This window comes from Microcaecilia unicolor, chromosome 1 (genome assembly GCF_901765095.1).
Source record: "Microcaecilia unicolor chromosome 1, aMicUni1.1, whole genome shotgun sequence".
Taxonomy (NCBI): Eukaryota; Metazoa; Chordata; class Amphibia; order Gymnophiona; family Siphonopidae; genus Microcaecilia; species Microcaecilia unicolor.
The window spans coordinates 500,641,239-500,662,590 of NC_044031.1; the positions used below are offsets into that span (position 1 = coordinate 500,641,239).

Sequence of the window (21,352 nt, forward strand, 5' to 3'; positions counted from 1 at the left end):
CTCTGAAAATGGCAAGAACAAATCAAGGTCTGGTATACATATGAAGTATCACATACAATGAGTTAATCTTGTTGGGCAGACTGGATGGAACGTACAGGTCTTTATCTCTGTCATCTACTATGTTACTATGTATTTACCTTAACGAAGGTCTGAAGTCCTTATCTACTATAGCAGAAGCCACTGACTTGTTAAAGAGCATGCAAACAATGCTAGCAGAGGCCAATCTTAGAATTCACAAAATCACCTCCAACAGTCCAGAAGTAAGAAGAGCATTTTCTGCCGAGGATCATGCTAAAGATTTAAAGGATTTAGATCTAAGAGTAGACACCCCTCCAGAGAAGCCTTGGATTACATTGGGACCTAAAAAGAGATATTTTTACCTTTCAAGTCTCACCTAAGAAAAACCATATACATGCAGAGGAGTCTTGTCTACAGTCAATAGTCTGTATGATTCACTAGGGTTTCTGCTCCAGTCAATATTCAAGCAAAATCCCTACTAAGGGAGCTTTTCCAAAGTACTGATGAGTGAGATGTCCTACTGCCACCAGAAATGCAACAAGAATGAGAGAAATGGAAAGATTCTCTAAAGAATCTTGAGCAACTGCCTGTCATAAAGAGATCTTCATCCTCTCAGACACTTCTGAAAAATCCATAGCTGAAGTGGTCTACTTGAAAGTTACAGATGCAGATGGGCTATCTCATGTGGGATTCATATTTGGAAAAGCCAAGTTAGCACCACAACCCAATCATACCATTCCATACTTAGAATTTATTTGGAAAAGCCAAGTTAGAACCACAACCCAATCATACCATTCCATACTTAGAATTGTGTGGAGCAGTGCTGACAGGCAGAGACAGCAGAGATGAAACTAAGAGAAATGAACAATCACATAGACACAGTCAATTTTTACACCAATAGTAAAGTCATCCTGGGCTACATCTATAACCAAACCAGGAGATTTTACGAGTACATCAGCAACAGAGTTCAGCATATACGGAAGTGAACACAACCGGAACAGTGGCATTACGTGCCAACCAACCTAAATCCAGCAGACTGTACCACCAGAGTTGTGCCAGTGTCCCATCTAATGAAAACCATGTGGTTATCAGGACCAGATTTTCTTCTAAAATCTGACTACACATCTCCAGGGCAGCCGAGAGGGGGGGACAGGGGGGACAAAATTCCCTGGGCCCGGGCCTCCGGGGGGCCCGGCACCGCAGTCCAGCCCACCCACCATCGCTCCCGGAACTGACCTTAAGCGCCTCCCTCAACTTCGCAGCAAGTAGCAGCAGACCACTCCTTCCTTCCGTGTCCCGCCCTCGCCTGACGTAACGTCCGCGAGGGCGGGACACGGAAGGAAGGAAGGAGAGGTCTGCCGGTACTTGCTGCGAAGGTGAGGGGGGGCGCTTAAGGTTAGTACAGAGGGCCCGGGGGTGGAGAGAGGGCCCGGCCCGGTGGCGGGTGGAGGGGGGCCCGGCGACCTCGGGTGGGGGGGGCCCAGGGGCAGCCTTGTCCCGGGTCTGGCCCAGTCTCTCGGCGGCCCTGCACTTCTCCAGCTATGGAGAACTACTTTGAGCTTATAGACCCCGAATCTGACGCAGAGATCCATCCAGAGATGACCATTCTTGCCACCAACAACATTGCGTCTTCAGTTTATCAACCAGTTGATGAAAGATCAGATGCCTATCATTAAAGTGCTATCAGAGATACAGAACTACAGATCATCAATGACAACTTAGCAATACCTGGGAATTTTGACACCAGAAGACAATAGACTGCTTTGCCAGAGCCATCACTGAGCCAGTGATCTGCATACACCATGAAGAGACATGAATTCTGTGGACTGTTGTCCACTCCAGAGACTCAGAGACTTTTTCTAACTTTTATGTTGTTTATGTTATCTGTCTCTCACTTCAGCTCCTGCAAGACTGCAAAATATGTCACCTGAATGACAGATTTATTAATGGACTTTGCATGCTTATAATGTTGATAATTTGAAAATTATATAGTGGTATCTACCATACCAGGCAGGAAGTGTGGTGCCCCATTTGAATGGTGGCAGGGAATTGGGCCGTGCCCTTGAACTACAAATTCCTGCAATTCTGTAGTTCCCTGAAATAGGTTCTTGCAGAGCACATGTCCAGCTCCCTTTGTATTATGGTATTCTTTCTATTGGCTTGCCTTGTTCTCTAAGCTTGCTGGGCAAGTTTCCCCCACCTCCACCCCTCCTTCAGGTCTGTTAGCCTGCTGCATATCTCTTCTGCGAACTGAAACTGCCTGTGCTATATTTTGCTGTGTGACCCCCTTCCAGCTACTGTGACGCTATCAAGACGGGTGTCCTCTCAGGGTCGCCCAAATCCGCATAATCGAAAGTCAGTTTTGGGCATCCTCAACTGCTTCCCATCGCAGGGACGACCAAAGTTCACGGGGGCGTGTCGGCACCATAGTGAAGGCGGGGCTGGGCGTGATTAAGAGATGGGCGTCCTCAGCCAATAATGGAAAAAAGAAGGGCGTCCCTGATGAGCACTTGGATGACTTTACCTGGTCCATTTTTTCTTGCGACCAAGCCTCAAAAAGGTGCCCAAACTGACCAGATGACCACCGGAGGGAATCAGGGATGACCTCCCCTTGCTCCCCCAGTGATCACTAACCACTTCCCACCCTAAAAAAAAACTTTAAAAATATTTTTTGCCAGCCTCAAATGTCATACCCAGCTCCCTGACAGCAGTATGCAGGTCCCCGGAGCAGTTTTAGTGGGTGCAGTGCACTTCAGGCAGGCAGACCCAGGCCCATCCCCCCTACCTGTTACACTTGTGGTGGTAAATGTGAGCCCTCCAAAACCCACCCGAAACCCACTGCACCCACATGTAGGTGCCCCCTTCACCCCTTAGGGCTATGGTAGTGGTGTACAGTTGTGGGGAGTGGGTTTTGGGGGGCTCAGCACCCAAGGTAAGGGAGCTATGCACCTGGGAGCAATTTGTGAAGTCCACTGTAGTGCCCCCTAGGGTGTCTGATTGGTGTCCTGGCATGTCATGGGGACCAGTGCACTACGAATTCTGGCTCCTCCCATGACCAAAGGGCTTGGATTTGGTCATTTTTGAGATGGGCGTCCTCGGTTTCCATTATGGCTGAAAACTGGGGACGACCATTTCTAAGGTCGACCATCTCAATATTTAGGTCGACCATCTCTAAGGTTGACCTAAATGTTGAGATTTGGGCGTCCCCAACCATATTATCGAAACAAAAGATGGATGCCCGTCTTGTTTTGATAATACAGGTTTCCCCGCCCCTTCAAGGAGCTGTCCTGCGAGGACAGCCCCAGGAAAACTTGGGTGCCCCATTTGATTATGCCCATCTATATGTTTTACAATTTCTATTACAGGTACTTTGAACTGTCTCTAATAGGCTCATAATCTAAGTTATATATTGTACCTGGGGCAATAGAGGGCTAAGTGATTTACCCAGAGTCACATGGAGCTGTAGAGGGAATGAACCTGGTTCCTCAGGATCGCAGTGGGAATCAAACCCAGGTCCACAGGTCTACAACCCACTGTGCTAACCATTAGGCTATCCTGTTCCTTGTTTAATTACTGCAATTAAAGTTTATTTTGGTTCAAGAGTTCTGAGTCTTTTCATAGTGATGTTCTATACTCTGGTTTAAGCTGCATGCTAATCACACCCAGTGAGAGGGCAGAACATGTAAATTATTCTATGTGTTAATACAGTATTCTTCATTGCAAAGCCCAGGAGCCTGTGGTGGCCTCCACTGAACCTAAGTGTGGCTCCTTGACTCTCTTCCCTCAATATATACTCTTCTTCCATCTTTTTTTTCAAAGCTTGCTACTGGCACTGCCTGTAGAACAACCAATCTGTTTTCTCTCCAACTATGCAGCTCTTAGTGAATGTGAATCGTGCAGTGTCCAGATGACCATGTTACTCTGTGAACCACAAAGGAATTTGGATACTGTGTGGCTCAAACTCACCTAGAACCATATGATGCTGAAGGAAAACAGAGTAGCTAGCCCAGAGGTGGCAACAGCAGCAAAACTTTGTGAAAGGTAGGAAGCATTAAATAACTGAATGGAGATCTGCCTTGGAGTGATAGGATGATGGGAGTTGAGACTGGCCAAGATAGGGCTGGGAAAGAGGGTTTATTGTGGGGGGGTGGGGGGGGAGTGTGTGTTGTGGAGACAAGATGGGCACTTGGAGAGAGCAAATCTGGGGAATCTTCACTTTAGTTACACACGTTGACCTGAAGCTGACCAGCCACACCGGAAACAGACTCAGTGCTCTTCTGTAGACAGCCAGACCGGAAACATCGTTACCCAGACAATCTCTCACACTGAAGGCTTTTTGCCACTGCCAGTGTGGCCCCTGTTTGCAAAATAGTGAAGACCACTGTATTAATGTTTTGTTAAATATTCTGAGTAAAGTGGTGTGATTAAATATTCTGGTGTGGTTAAATATTCTGTAAATTGCTGTAATTCACCTTGAGCTTATGCAGGACAGCATGCTTCAATTCGACTCTTCCTACAGCCCAAGCTTCCCCTCTTCCTAAAAGTAACTATGCACTGACAGCCTGTTCCTTACATACATAAAATAAGTAAGATGAGCCAAGCTGAGTTACACCAAGGTCCATCCCAGACAGCATCCTGTCTTCAGAGGTGGCCAAGTCACAAATACGCGGCAGAAACCCAAAAACATGTAAACCTAAGAACACGTAATCAATCCATAGAAGCAGCACCCCTGCACTACTGCAGCACTATCCAGTACAAAGCCAGTAGCTTTCAGGGGAATGTTGCACCTATGTACTAGTACAGTAGGAATTTAACAATGAGCCAGACGTTCATAGCAGTTTTTTTTAAACAGAAATACAAAATGAGAAAATACCATTAGTACAGCTAGCCCACTACCAGAACAAAACTATTGTATTTGCAGAATCGCTATGCCATAATCAGCAAGTTATGGGCACGCGAGTCTGTAGAAATGAAAAGCCACGATTCTATGCTATGAATAAATACAACGTTCTTGAAGTTCTCTAGAAACTATATTCAAATTAAAGAAAGTGCTTAGAAAGCATTTCTGTGCGGTGTGTCATTTCTTTTGAAAACAACACACAACTCTCATATATAACGTATAAAAAGATGTAAACTGTGGAAAATATGATTTAAAATGGAAAAGTATACAGAACCAGATATTCACTATAAGCTGTTACTAAAAAGTTTAGCTGTGCACGAAGCAAGTGGGGTGTGGGGAGGTGAAACACGTCAGACAAGCCCGGTACTATTCTTGAAACCAAGGTGAGATCTGATTTGTAACATCTAGAGTAAGAAACCTGATGTCTATTCAAAACTGTTCCGCAAGGATTGTCTTATTTCCCTGAACAGTATATTGTGCACCAGTTGGGGTAAATGGCAGACGTCCCTAGGCTTAAGTCTCCTACCTTCCTCGTAGCCCCACTCCAGCTCCTCTTTCACCGCATCTGAGTCCTCCTTGATGAAGCTCTTGTCAGCCATGTGGAGCCTGCAGCCGGCACAGAGAGGGGCAGTAAATCCACTGAGCAGCGTTTACACCTCTGCCTGAGCTGAGCTCGCGATCTGTGTGCCTGGACTCGAGTCTGCTGGTGTCTGGGAGGGGGGAGGAGGGAGTGGGCTTAGGCTTTTGTCAGATATGTGTGTGTGAAAGAGAGCGAGAGACAGCTTGCAAGTGGCAGACGGAGGTGATTTCCGCACGCCCTATAGCAGAGCAACAGGCTGGCTAAATGCAGCCATACACGAGTCCCTGCCTGCCTGTCTTCAGTGGTATAGGAAGGGTACTATAGTCCCCCAAGTTTGAAATGTTTATTTGGTGCTGTCACAATAAAGTCGTTTTATAGATAAAGAAAAAAATGTCCCATAGCACAGACACTATATATATATTCTCATTTTCTCTCTCTCTCTCTCTCTCTCTATATATATATATATATATATTTCTACCTATCCCATGCCCCTGTCTGCTTCAACCTGATTAATGGCACAATGCCAGCCTCTTAAAGTTTCACAGGGATATGGCCCACTAGTCTTGTGGAACCTGTCAGCACAATACATACTGTAAGATCACTGGAACTGCATTACCAGCACTGCCAACTCAGAAATTATTTTGCCTTACTGAGGCTCAGCCAGATCTTCACTTTTTTCACATACGTTCTTCTCTTGCCATATGAAAATAATTTTATTGAGCATTTTCCATGTGTAAAAACACAGTTCACTACCCCAGCCCATTTTGGAGACCCATGCCCTGCCTATGGGATGGTCATTGATGCCAATGCCTCGCTGGGCAGCAGAGTCGGCACCTACTGATACAGTGTGTCTTTCCAGTGCTTTGGGGGAGGAAGCTACCTCGAGGCCTGGAGAGAACCATACCTCAGCGCTCTCACCCTAAGCCTGGAAATCCCTCCAACTGACCAAAGCAGGCACACACTCAAACTTCCCATGAGAACTATTTTGCTGAATCCTAGTCAAACCCCTAGGCAGAGGTGAGGAGAGGAGGAAATCTCTCCCAGAGGCACTCTCCTTTGCTGTTTTTAAAGGGAAATGGTGGATGCCATTCCTTTCAAGATGGAGATCGAGGATGAGCCCAGGGCCGAGATGTTGGATGATCTTGATTACAATTTTCTTCCTAGATAGAGAAGCTGTGACCATGCCCATTCATAGCATTCTGAAAAATGCACAAATGAAGACTTGGGAGACCCCTCTCTCTATGCAGATGGTACCTAAAAAGGTGGACTCCATGTATAGAGTCCAAAAGGCTCCTGGATTCGAGAAACCACAGTTGCCACACCATTGGACTATGGTCAAATCCGCTCTCAAGAGAACCAGAAGCATGAGGACCCATCCCTCAGCTCCCCCATGCAGGGGTGCTCATACTCTGAAGTCTTTTGGGAAGGTTTTTCAGGGCTCGATGCTCATTTCCTGTATCCAGTCTACCAGCTCTACACGAGCATCTACTTGAAGTCCCTGATGGGTACTGTGCTTGAGATTGCAGATACACTCAAACCAAAGTAGGCTTTGTGCCTTCAGCAGGTAGATAATAAGCAGAAGGAGTACAGAAAACACAGTGCTCAGGCCACTTTTGACATGGCATCCAGACTCATCAGCATACACAGACTCTCGTGGCTGCATGTTTTGGACCTTGAGCCAGCGGTTCAGGAGAAGCTGGGGATGTTCTGTGCTCAGGTGATAATCTTTTTCAGGACAAGGTAGAGGAGGTAGCAGACCTCATTAAGAAAAGGACTGATACCATCAAATCCCTGTCTTGGCCTGCTCCTTTTGCTTCCTCCATCTCTCGAAGGTTTTCAGGTGGAAGCTGGAAGAATGTCTACTACTCTCAAAGGCATAGGTACACTCCCTCCTGTCCTCAACAGGCCCATCCTCCATGCTCCTTCCTCAGCAGCAATGGACCCTAAAGCCCCAGCCTTCTCCCCAGTCTAAGCAAGAAACGAGCTTTTGACTGGCTCCAGCAGAGCATAGCCAACATAAAAATACCGATCTGGATGGCCTGTCAGTGGGTGGGAAACTGAATTTTTCCAAGAAAGGTGGCCCCATGTAACTTCAGACCAATGGGTTCTACAGATATTCTGGGTGTCAACTTGTAACCTGGATTGGCCACTGTTGGAAGCAGGATACTAGGCTAGATGGACCATTGGTCTGACCCAGTATGGCTATTCTTATGTTCTTAACTTCCCCTAAATTGCCCACCAAGAACAAAAAGATTCAGCTCTCAGCACCAGGAAGTGCTCGCAGAGGAACTCTGCAGCCTTCTTAAGGTCCACATGGTCAAGTCCGACCATGTGGGAAGATGGGGAAGAGATTCTATTCAAAGTACTTGCTCAAGCCCTAAATGATTGGGGGATTCCATCCCATCCTACACCTAAGGAATCTGAACAGGTATCTGGTCAACAAAAAGTTCATAATTTCCCTAGGCACTCTTCTTCCCCTGATTCAGAAAAATGATTGGCTAGGCTCTCTGGACTTGAAGGATGCTTATTCCCACATCCAGATATGTCCAAGTCACAGGAGGTATCTCAGATTTTGAGTCAGGAAACACCACTACCACCACTATCATGTCCTACCATTTGGCCTCGCATTCGCCTCCTGAGTATTTACAAAATGCCTAGCCATAGTCATAGCATCGCTACACAGACTGGGAGTTCATGTGTTTCCTTACTTGGATGATTGGCTAATCAAGAGTGCATGAAAGGAAAGAGCTCAACAGTTACCCCAAGTTCCATCTGCTCCCAGTTCAACAATTAGAGTACATTGGCGCCATGCTAAACATGGTCCAAGCTTGAGGTTACCTACCTCAGGTATGGGCGGATGCTCTCATTGTCATCACCATTCAGGTTCAGTGCAACCAGCAGGTCACAGCTCAGCAGATGTTGAGGTTACTGCACCACATAGCCTCCACAGTGCATGTCATTACCATGGCTCATTTCAATTTGAGGGCCACCTAGTGGACCCTTGTATCCTAGTAGTGTTAAGCCATGGAGAGCCTTGCAAGTCACATCACGTTTACAATGAAGGTGGCCCAGTCGCTCCTCTGGTAGATGATTCCGCCCAATTTGCCCCTGCGACTCCCATTCTAAATTCCTCCACCCCAGAAAGTTATAACTACAAATGCATCCACTCTGGGGTGGGGGAACCCATGTACATGGGCTTCACATACAGGGACTCTGGTCTGCTCAGGAGACCAAGCTTCAGAACAATCTCCTGGAGCTTCAGGCAATCTAGAATGCACTAAAAGGTATCAGAGATCAGCTGTTGAACCAAATTGTACTAATTCGGACAGACAATCAGGTTGTTATGTACTATGTCAACACGCAGTGGGGTACGAGATCCTACCCCTTGTGTCAGGAAGCAGTCAGGATATGGAACTGGACCATCATCCATGGCATGATATTTAGAACCACATACCCAGCTGGAAAAGACAACTTTCTAGCAGACAGGCTGAGCAGGGTATTGAAACCGCACAAGTAGTCTCTCAACATGGGCATAGCCCACAAGATCTGAGAGTGGGATACCCCCTCAGTGGATCTCTTTGCCACTCCTCTCAACAACAAGGTCCTTCAATACTGCTCCAAACAGGTCCCATGACAGGCTAGTGTCAGGTGTCTTCCTCCATTACTGGGGGAAGGGCCTTCTGTGTGCATATCCTCCAATACCCCTGATAGGGAAGACTGCTGAAACTCAAGTAGAATTGGGGAACCATGATCCTAATTGCACCTTACTGGCTGAGGCAGATATGGTTCCCTCTACTTCTGGAGTTGTCCTCCAAAGGACTGTGGAGACTGAATTGTTTTCTGACCCTCATCATGCAGAATGAGGGATCTCTTCTGCATCCCAACCTCCAGTCCCTGGCCCTACTATTTATCATTTCTATAGCACTACTAGATGTACGCAGTGCTGTACACTGAACATGTAAGAGATGGTCCCTGCTCAACAGACTTTACAATTTGATCAAGACAAAGAAGACAAATAAGGGAGCATAGAATTTGCTTCCCTTCAATTTCCTGAGGGTGTCTCCAGGATTCTGCTGGCTTCCAGGAAAGATTCCACTATGAGGTGTTGTATTTTTAAGTGGAGGAAGTTTGCTGTCTGGTGTGAAGGCAAGGCTCTAGATCCTCTTCTGTGCTCTACACAAAACTTTCTCGAGTATCTTCTACACCTCTCTGAGTCTGGTCTCAAAACCAACTTTGTAAGGGTTCCTCTTAGTGCGGTTAGTGCTTGCCATTACCATGTAAATGGTAAACCCATCTCTGTACAGCCTTTAATTGTTTGATTTATGCAAGGTTTGCTTCTGACAAAACTCCCCATCAAACCTCCAACTGTGTAATGAGACCTCAACATCATCCTCACCCAGCTGATGAAAACTCCTTTTGAGCCACTCGATTCCTGTCATCTGAAGTACCTGACCTTGAAGGACATGCTTTTGGTGGCAGACACTTCAGCTCACAGAGTCACTGAGCTGCAGGCTTTAATAGCTGATCCGCCTTACACAAAGTTTCATCATAACAGAGTAGTCCTACACACTCATGCTAAGTTCCTTCCTAAGGTAGTGTCAGAGTTCCATCTTAACCAATCCATTGTCCTACCAACATTTTTCCCAAAATCTCATGCCCATCGTGGAGAAAGCGCATTGCACACCTTGATGACCATGGAATCTTGCTACTATTTGGGTTTCTTACAGGTACTTGTGACCTGGATTGGCTGCTATTGGAAATGGGATACTGGGCTAGATGGACCATTGGTCTGACCCAGTATGGCTATTCTTATGACTGCAAGTGAGCCTTAGCCTTCTATCTGGAGTGGACTAAAGCCCATAGACAGTCCACCCAGCTTTTTGTTTCTTTTGACCCAAGCAGGATAGGAGCATCCATTGGTAAATGCACTTTGTCCAATTGCCTAGCAGACTACACCCAGGCTGGACTAACTCTGGAGGATCATGTCACGGCTCACAATGTGAGAACTATGGCTATATTGTTAGCCTCCGTTGAGGAGATTTTCAGAGCTGTGATGTGGCCTTTAGTCCACACATTCATATCCCACTAGTGTCTTGAACAGAATACCCAACGCAATAGTTGGTTTGGTCAGACAGTTCTGCAGAATTTGCTTTGAGTCTGGAATCCAACTCCACTCTTCTAAGCCCATATTTTCACTGTGGGCTTGCACATAGGCAGAGTTTGGGTGGTGCAAGCAAGTACATGTGGTGAATTATAGAATACTATGGGTCCTGTTTACTAAGCCATGCTATGGGTGTTTTTGCTAAATGTAGGCATGGTATAAATGGCTATGCCTACATTTAGCAAAATTACCCATAAATTATAGAGCCCTGTTTACTAAGGCACCAGCATTTTTAGCACACGCTAATGCTGGAGACACCCATAAGAATATATGGGTGTCTCTAACATTAGTGCACTAAAAACACTAGTCTGCCTTAGTAAACAGGGCCCTATAATTTATGGATGTTTTTGCTAAATGTAGGCATGGCCATTTATACCCACAAACTTAGATACCCCAGATTACACCCTCCCTATCTTAGATAGCCTGAAAATCCTCAGTGTTACAATTGACCGTAACCTCACACTTGAAAACCAAGTTAACTCTACAACCAAGAAAATGTTCCACTCAATGTGGAAACTCAAACGCGTGAAACCATTCTTCCCGAAGGCTACATTCCACAATCTGATACAATCAATGGTACTAAGCCATGCTGACTACTGCAATGGAATTTATGCGGGATGCAAAGAGCAACTCATAAAGAAACTCCAGACCGCTCAAAACACAGCAGCCAGGCTTATCTTTGGAAAATCGCGATACAAAAGCGCCAAACCCCTTCGAGAAAAACTGCACTGGCTCCCAATCAAAGAATGGATTACTTTCAAAATCTGCACCCTGGTCCACAAAATCATCTAAGGCAAAGCCCCGGGTTATATGATTGACCTCATAGACCTACCAACCAGGAACACAATCCGATCAACAAGATCATACTTAAATCTTTACTACCCTAGCTGCAAAGGTCTCAAGTACAAATCAACTTACACATCCAGCTTCTCCTACATAAGCACACAATTGTGGAATGCATTACCAAAAGCCGTGAAAAGAACATACGACCACCTTAACTTCCAGAAATTACTAAAGACCAACCTGTTCGAAAAGGCATACCCTATCAACCCAACCTAAGGGCCTGAACCAAGAAACACAACGAAACCAAAGCCCGTAATGAACACTATATAAATCTTCTTCTCTACGATTCCCTAATATGTCTGTAACACATGAATCTTATTCGACCACAACATCACTATGTATCTGTTTCATCACTGGAGTTGGCTAACGCCTACACGGTACTATGTAAGCCACATTGAGCCTGCAAATAGGTGGGAAAATGTGGGATACAAATGCAATAAATAAATAAATAAATAGGGCTGGTGTAAATGATCACACCTTCAATGAAGGTGTGATCTCAGCCACTTACACTAACACAGCAGTTCCCAAACTGTGGGCCGCGGCACCCTGGTGCGCCGCAGAGAACTCTCAGGGGTGCTGCGGCACATCGCTCCCTACTTTCCCCTTCCCCATATCCGGCATCTGCTACTTCCTGTTTTTCCCCGCTGCAGCTGCAGTGCTTGCAGCTTACATTTTTGGGCCATCTACAATTCACACAGGCACTGCAGGGACTTCCCTGTGCCATGTCCGTTCCTTGCAACTGGAAGTTGCATCAGAGAGGGCCGGACGCAGTAGACTGGGAAGGCCCCAGAGTGCCTGTGTGAATTGCAGATGGCCCAAAAATGTAAGCTGCAAGCACTGCAGCGGTGGCGGGGGAAGAAGAAGGAAGCAGCAGCGATCCTGGACTTACAGGAAGGAAGGTAGTGAGCAATGCTGGATTTAAGGAAGGCAGAGTTGTGCTGGTGTGAGAAGAGGGGACTGCAGGGAAAGGGAGACCCATGTGGTCTGGGGGTGCAGAGACCCATGTGACCGGGGGGTTGCCGCAGAGACCCATGTGGTCCGGGGGTGCCATGGAGACCCATGTGGCCGGGGGCAGGGGTGCTGTGAACCAAAAAAGTTTGGGAACACCTGCACTAACATTTTGTAAAGAAAAGTAGTCACCTAATTATTTTTTATAACATAGGTGTAAAATAGGTACATATTTGCTGCCTTAGGGCCCTTTTTACCAAGCTGTGGTAAAAGTAGCCCTGTGGTAGCATTGGCACGTGGATTTGCCATGCACCAAGGCCCATTTTACCACAGCAGGTGAAAGGCAAAAAAAAAAAATGAATTGGCTGTGCGGTAAGTGCACACTTGCCATGTAGCCATTTCTGAGGGGAGCCCTTACCACCACCTATTTAAGAGGTGGTAAGGGCTCCCGTGCTAACCCAGCAGTAACCGGGCACTGTGCGATTACTGCCAACTAATGCCCTGGTGAAAGAAAATGTTTCCATTGTGCCAGAAATGGCACATGGTGGGGGTGGCACTACTGCTAGCTCCCACGTTGGGCAAGCAGTAGTGCTGAATTGGTGCATGCCAATGCCACAGTACCTCTACCGTGGTGTTGTAAAAGGACCCCTTAGTCTAAGTTCTTGGTTATAAAATTACTCTCATAATGCATTACAATAAGTAATGCACTTGCAATTGCTTTAATCACCATGATCAATAAGCATGACGTCAGATTCGTACAAATCGCAGCTGTCAGAAAATAGTCTCCATTATGGTTGCTATCTGAGCATGCATTAATTGTTTTCTAATAGCACCCTTAAAATCTTCAGTAATTTTTTTAAATTATAAACTTTGTCCTCCCAATGTTAGTACTGGTGGCTGCAAATCAAACTCTGACCTAGCTACCTAAAACAACTCTGATATTGTTTAATTTACGTTTAATTATTCTGTAACTCTCAGTATTGTACTGTAGATATGTTTTCTAATTCTGTTCATCACAGTCTAGGTTCAAACCTAGATTGTCAGCCCTCTAGGGACAGAAAAATACTTAGTGTACCTGAATGTGCACCACTAAAATAGCTTTCATATATTATCTGCATAAAACATATAATTTAGATCATACTATCAAGCCAGCCAGTACTCTAACATAGATATTATATAGAATGTGGGAAGGATCAGAACTCTGCTGAACACCATTATTTAAGATTCTAAGTAGTGGAATAAACCATTCAATTTTATCTACTTTGGTCTAGCTTTCAAACGGCACCAACCATTCCATAACCTGACCTGCGATTACCAATTCTCTGAGTACACTGAGTACTAGGTTGGAGTGATTCACCATATCAAATTCAGAGGATAAAACCACCATCAAGTCATTCCCTCTCTCCAAACTCCTCTGAAGATCATCAACAACTGCCATCAGTGGTGCTGTCCCCATTCTATGGCATTCATGAAACCCTGCTTGACAGGCAACAAGGCATTTAACTTCTATCCAGTCTCCCAGTTCTGCTACCACGTCCTTTATCCAAGTCATTGGATCCTGGAACTGGCTCCTCTATAAACTCCTCTTCTAGGTGCACAGTTATACCACAGTGGCATGCACGGTTTAGAGTAGAGGTTCTGAGACTATCAGGCTTATTTTCGAAAGTGATCGCCGGCCATCTTCCGACATAAATCGGGAGATGGCCGGCAATCTCGCAAAAGCGGTGAAATCGGTATAATCGAAAGCGGTGTTTTTCACACCATCACCGCTTTCCCGGCAAAAGTTCAAGGGGGCGTGTCGGTGGCGAAGTGAAGGCAGGACATGGGCGGGCATGGGCGTGGCTACCAGATGGCCGGCTTTTGCGGATAATGGGGAAAAAAAAAAGCGGCGTTCATCAGTATTTCGCTGGGTTTACTTGGTCCTTTAATTTTCACAACCAAGCCTCAAAAAGGTGCCCCAATTGACCAGATGACCACCGGAGGGAATGGGGGATGACCTCCCCATACTCCCCCAGTGGCCACCAACCCCCTCCCACACTAAAAAAATTAAAATAAAACACTTTTTTGCCAGCTTATATGCCAGCCTCAAATATCATACCCAGCTCCCTGACAGCAGTATGCAAGTCCCTGGAGCAATTTTTAATGGGTGCAGTGCACTTCAGGCAGGCAGACCCAGGTCCATCCCCCCCTACCTGTTACACTTGTGGTGCTAAGTGTTGAGCCCTCCAAACCCCCCCAAAACCCACTGTATCCACATGAAGGTGCCCCCCTTCACTCATAAGGGCTATGGTAATGGTGTAGAATCGTGGGGAGTGGGTTTGGGCGGGATTTGGGGGGCTCAGCACCCAAGGTAAGGGAGCTATGCACCTGGGAGCTATTTGTGTATATTTTAAACATTTTTAGAAGTGCCCCCTAGGGTGCCCGGTTGGTGTCCTGGCATGTCAGGGGGACCAGTGCACTACAAATGCTGGCTCCTCCCATGACCAAATGCCTTGGATTTCGCCGGGTTTGAGATAGCCAGCAGTTTTTTCCATCATCGCTGAAAAACAAAACCGGCGATCTCAAACCCAACGAACTGTGGCATTTGGCTGGGCTAAACCGTATAATCGAAAAAAAAGATGGCTGGCCATCTTTTTCGAAATACGGTTCCGGCCAGCTGTTGCGCCGCCACCAAAATAGATCGCCGGTGACCTATTTCGCCGGCAATGTTCGATTATGCCCCTCTATGATGTATCGTGATATCTAACATAGTTAGTTGCTGTTCATGAAGCTCCAACTGAACCAAATTAACCCATATGTTGTACATATGAATTCTTTAAAGTTAAAAAGTTCCATCAGAGATACGGTTCTGGAGCCTTTATCGTGATTTTTGGTATTTATTCATAGCCTTTTGTGGTTCAATCAAGATCATATATAAAGAATGCATCACATTTCTTACGCAACCTACAGAACTTCTATTTCAGAAGTCACTTCAGACATGAATTTTGTTACACTGGATTTGGAGTCACTGTATTCCAATATAGCTCAAGCAGTTAAATATTGTTTATGAGACTTTAGAATGACGACCTCTTGACACATGAGTTCCTACTAATTTTTTGATGGAGTTGGCTAATTTTGTTTTATGTCGGAATTATTTTGCTTTTGGTACACAGTTTTATTTACAAGTTCAAGAAGTTGCCATGGGAACAGCTACAACTCCTAGTATAGCTGATTTGTATATGAGTACCCTTGAGAATTCACATTTATGTATTTCAACATGGTACAGAAACATATGAGTTTGGTATCGATTTATAGATGATGTTTTCATGATATGGACAGCTTCAGCTAATCAGCTTGAATAGTTGGTAGACTGGCTCATTTCACTGAATAATCATTTGCGATTTACTATGAATTACAACCATCAGAATATTTCATTTTTAGACACCCTTCTATATAAGGATGGCAGTACTATCAGTCAGTATATTGCAAGCTTATGGTTCGTAACACTTCGTTATGATTTACGAGTCATCATGTGCTTCAATTAATAAATTTGTTACCTGTAAGTCAATTTTTGAGACTGCGAAGAATTTGTGCTACAGATGTAGCATTTAAATAGCAAGCTCAAGTTTTGTCTGCTAGACTCACAGAACAGGGCAGGGGCGTAGCCAGACACCCAGTTTTGGGTGGGCCTGGGCCCAAGATGGGTGGGCAGAAGAACTCCGCCTTGTCCCACAAGTGATTTGGTCTCTCCCTCTCTCGCCTGCATGCATATGGTCTTTCAAACATCCCCCCTCCCTCGCATACCCACTTAAATAGCAGATTTTCACCGGCAGCAACTAATACACACTGCTCATGTTGTCTCCACAACTTTCCTTCTGATGCAACTTCCTGTTTCCGCATAAGTGGGAATGCATGAGAGGGAAGACTTGGGGCCAGTGTGAGCAGTATGTATCAGTCGCTACTTGCTGCAGACAAAGATCTGCAATTTACAAGGTATGCAGGAGAGACAATTGTTGGGAGTTTTCGACTGGTGGGGCTTGGGGATCTCTGCTACCCACATCATAGGTGTGTTGCTACTGGGTGGGCCTGAGCCCAGGCCCACCCAAGCCCACCCTTGGCTACGCCACTGGAACAGGGGTATCCTCAGAAAAGTATTCATCAGGCTTATATATGGCTTTAGTTTGCTCAAAGATCTCTACTGCTTTTAGACAAGCCCAGAGAACTAATGGATACGTTTGTTTGCATCCTGAGTTATTCGGATTTGGCTTCTAAAATGGCCCACATTATTTCAAAACATTGAGAAGTTTTATCTTTTCATTCTGTGTTTTAAGGATGCCTTTGTATAGCATATAATCAGGGGCGTAATTTGCAAGATTAATTAGTTCATTCAGTTTTGAAGGAGCAAGATGAGCAACCTCAGCAATATATAGGCCATGGACCCTGCGGGCAGTGTCAGTACTGCTGTCAAGCATTTTCATTTTGGAGTGGCAAAATCCTATAACCTTTAAAAAGTATAATTTGAGAATTACCACTGATTGCACTTCCACATACGTGGTGTATGTGATTTGATGCCCTTGCGATCTCATATATGTGGGACACACAACCAGAAGGATACAGACACATTTAACAGAACATAAGAGCCAAATGAATACCCATGTCTTGTTTGTACCTTTTGGTATCACATTGTTTACAGAAACAGCATGTTTTTCAGGACCTCCAGTGGCATATCATAGCATCAGATTTTTCTTTCCCAATGTGGAAGTGATCGTGACTTGCTATTGGCTCAGAGAGAGCAATATTGGATTTATGAGTTACAATCAGTCTCTCCTTCTGGCTTAAATGATTCTACAGAGTGGAATATCATTATTTGATTCTTAAAGGGACAGGGTGGTAGGTTTTATTCCTCAAAGTTTTCACTTGCTATTCATTGTTAGTGAGAAAAATTTGCCTACGACTTAATTATAAAATTAATTAATTATATCAATTGATTAATTAATTATATCAACCATGATTATGTCATTTCCAGGATATGCTTTATTTTGCCTAGAGTTCAATCAAAAAGTAAAATTACATTTCTTTTTGCACATAAATAAACTTCCATTTGGTTCAGCCTTTCTTTTTTATTAACAGTATGTATTTATTAAGAGTATTGACCTTTTATTTTGCCGGGAGCCATCATTTAATTTAATTTAATTTGTGCATTTATAGTCCACTTAACCTTTAAGTTCTAGGTGGAGTACAATCAATTGAGAAACTACAATAAAATGGTCACATTACAGAGAATTGAGGTACATTTTACAGAGAACTGAAGGAATATCAATATTAACAAGAGTTAAACAATTGCAACAGTCAATTGAACAGTGATTTTACAGGTAATTGAAAAAACACAGAAGATATAAAAGATTACATTGTTGGTCATGTACAGTAAAGGATATATGATTGGTGACATATACCGCACAGAATATAAGCTTGGGTAGTGACAGGTTAGATAAGAGGCAGTTATAGTGATACATTTAGACGCTGGGTAGAGTAGGGGCTTAAAGTGCTGAAAGTGGTACGCAAGTATTAGAAGGTCCTGTGAAGTCTGGTTAGACCTCAAAAGGGGCGGAAGATTTGGCTCCAAAGTATTTTTGGAATAGCCATGTTTTTATTGATCTCCGGGATGTCATGTATTCTGAGATCTGTCTGATTTTTTGGAGAAGAGAGTTCCAGAGGTTCGTTCGTTTACCTCCTATTGTCGTGTTGAATATTTTCTATTGCCGGTATTCCCGTGGGTTCAGTAGCAATAGCCTGATGTCTTGCATGGATTTGAGTAATCTTCTAGGTTGATAGATATGAGTCAGTTTTTGTAGGTATGATGGTGTTAGTCCATGAAGGTTTTTGAAAATGGTGGTGAGTATTTTAAAGTCTACTCTTGCCTTACGGGGAAGCCAGTGCAATTTTATTAAGCAAGGAGTGGTGTGATCAGTCCAATATCCATTGCCTATTGGTTTTATGGCGGCATTTATGACTATCTGCAGTTTTTTTGTTTCTTTTTTTTGAAGACTAAAAGTATGTTCTGTTGCAGTAATCGAGGTCCGAGAGAACCGTGTTTTAGACCACAATCTGAAAGTGTGTGATATTCAGTAGGTGGTCCATGTGTCTGATTAGTTTCAGTTTGTAGAAACCTTTTTTAATAACATTGTTTATCTGTATAGATTGGGTGAGGTGTGAGTCTAGCCAGATTCCTGTGATTTTGATTTCTTTTTTTTTTTTTTTTTTTTAAATTTATATTTATTAGTATTTCAATAATCACAAGCCAATACCACTTGAGAAGGAAAAAAGCATCCAAAGAGTACTAATTTACAAAGGAAAATAACACAATTTTCTTCAGAAAAAAAAAAAAAGAGAAAACATCTCCTTTTTAGATGCTTTAAAGTCCACAAATAGGGAGTCCAAGTATTCAAAATACTGGAGATATAAGGAAAAGAAATTAAACATTTCAAGTAAATTGTTACCAAAACTAAGACATCAGCATTCCAGACAAGGTATATATTCATTTACAGAGCTTTCTTAGATGTTAAAAAGGAACTTAAATGGGAAGGGTCAAAATACACATATTTGACATTCTGATAATTAACCAAACATTTGCAAGGATATTTTAAATAAAACGTTGCTCCTAATTGGAGAGTCTCTTGTTTCAACTGCAAAAACTTTTGCCTACGCTTCTGCGTATCTCTCGACAAATCCGGGAAAATCCGTGTTTGTAACCCTCTAAAGGTTTTTTCTTTCTTTAGGAAAAATTTCTTTAATATCCATGATTTGTCAGAGGTCAACGCCACAGTAGCAAGTAAAGTTGAAGCTGTAATTATTTCATTATCTGATCTTTCTAACAATGCAGATACATCTATTGCCTGATTACTTGGAAGTTGTTCATCTTTTTTACCCGGGATATAAAAAACCTGGGAAATAGGAGGGAGTTGATCTTCACCAATTTCCAAGACCTCTCTGAAGTAATTTCTTAACATTTCCCGTGGGGAAATCAGAGGCTGAGCAGGAAAATTTATAAAACGTAAATTATTATTTTTAAGATTGTTTTCAAGAAACTCCGATTTCCTCCTTTGGTTTACCAAATCTTTAACAATTGTTGTTTGCACAGATTGTATATATTGTAATTCTTTCTCAAAATTTTCAGTTTGTGAGGCCACAGTATTAAGTTTAATTTCTACTTCCTTCAATTTCCCATCCAATAAAACAATTTCTTCTGACATTTTTTTTGTCTGAGGGCATAAAGCCCTACCAAGTTCCACAATTAGATGCCAAAGATTGTCTAAAGTTACTTCAGTAGGTTTTTTGAAAGGAAATATATCTTCTGTCTCAGTGTGTATCGGACTTACATTCCCATTTGTTCCTACGGTCTCCTCAGTGGTTCTTCTCTGTATGGGAGCAGTTAAGGTGGGAGTTAACAAACTTCCCAAACCTTCCATCGAGGATAGAATAGCCTCCCGTTCCTCTCCGCTACCTGACCCTCCGGTCTTCGCGTCTGAGTGCGCACTCATCGGGGAACTGCTTCCAATTGGCTGAGGAGGCGGTTCTCTGCCGTCTGGGCTCAACGAAACTTCCAGCCCTGTGTTCGCTTCACTTTCTCCAGCTAGTGTGCGAACAAGCGGGCCACCCATTGACGGAACAACCATGCCTGCGGCTCTCTGCAAAAATGGTTCGATAGAACCAAGAGAAGGTACATTTCTCGTCTTTTTTTTTTTTTTTTTTTTTAATGATATTGTCGAACCTGCTAGGGCTGGGGAAGTGCTTGGAGATTTGAGAGGGCTATTGCCCAGCCATAGTATATTTGTTTTGTCCAGGTTGATTTTGAAGTTGAGGGAGCAGAACCATGTGCATAGGACTTGGAAGACCTCTTGCATCAGTCAGTTTGCTGTTAGGGGGTCTTGGGTCAGGAAGAGCAGAATGATATCATCCGCTTAGGAGAAGTATTTAATTTGAAAAGGTTTCAGAATGTTTCTTAGTTTATGGAGGTAGAAATTGAAGAGAATGCAGGATCGTGGTCAGCCTTGAGGGACTCTGCTTCATAGCCCAGGGTCGGGATAGTAATTGCTACCATGTTATCTGGATGGTTCTGTGTTGCAGGAAGCCTGTGTACAAGTTGATAACTTTGCCTACTATGCCCGCCTCCGCAAGCATTGTTAGGAGCATTTTGTGGTTAACCAAGTCAAAGGTAGTGGATATATCTAACTGCATGAGGAATATTTGTTGGTCTTTGTCTAGGAGTAGGCGGAGTTCATATAGCATGCTTGCCATTACGGTTTCTATGCTGAAGAGAGGTCTTAATCCTGATTGCATTGGATCCAGTAGTTGCAATTGGTCTAGGTATTTTAGCAATTGGTAAGTAACTACTGCTTCCATGACTTTCGAGATGGTGGGGATGTTAGCTACCGGGCGGTAGTTAAGTACATAAATACATAAGTATTGCCATACTGGAAAAGACCAAAGGTCCATCAAGCCCAGCATCCTGTTTCCAATAGTGGCCAATCCAGGTCACAAATGCCTGGCAAGATCCCAAAAAAGTACAACATTCTATACTTCTTATCCCAGAAATAGTGAATTTTCCCCTGAGTCCATTTAATAATGGTCTATGGACTTTTCCTTTAGGAAGCCGTCCAAACCTTTTTTAAACTCCGCTAGGCTAACTGCCTTTACCACATTCTCTGGCAACGAATTCCAGAGTCCAACTACACGTTGAGTGAAGAAACATTTTCTCCAATTCGTTTCAAATTTACTACATTGTAGCTTCATCGCATGCCCCCTAGTCCTAGTATTATTGGAAAGCGTAAGCAGATGCTTCACATCTACCCATTCCACTCCACTCATTATTTTATAGACCTCTATCATATCTCCCCTCAGCCACCTTTTCTCCAAGCTGAAGAAC

General features: G+C 43.9%; 1 protein-coding gene across 2 annotated transcripts in view; it reads right to left on the reverse strand.

The window, feature by feature from the left end:
* CA8 (carbonic anhydrase 8) overlaps positions 1-5,646 on the reverse strand; it is a 181,482-nt gene extending 175,836 nt beyond the window's left edge. The window contains exon 1 of one of the 2 annotated variants that reach the window (XM_030214821.1): positions 5,445-5,646. In XM_030214821.1, the coding sequence (XP_030070681.1) occupies positions 5,445-5,517 (73 nt within the window). In that variant the 5' untranslated portion in view covers positions 5,518-5,646. The remainder of the gene's footprint in view (positions 1-5,444) is intronic. The other variant, XM_030214814.1, reaches the window with a different exon arrangement.
* Between the last annotated feature and the right edge of the window lie 15,706 nt (positions 5,647-21,352).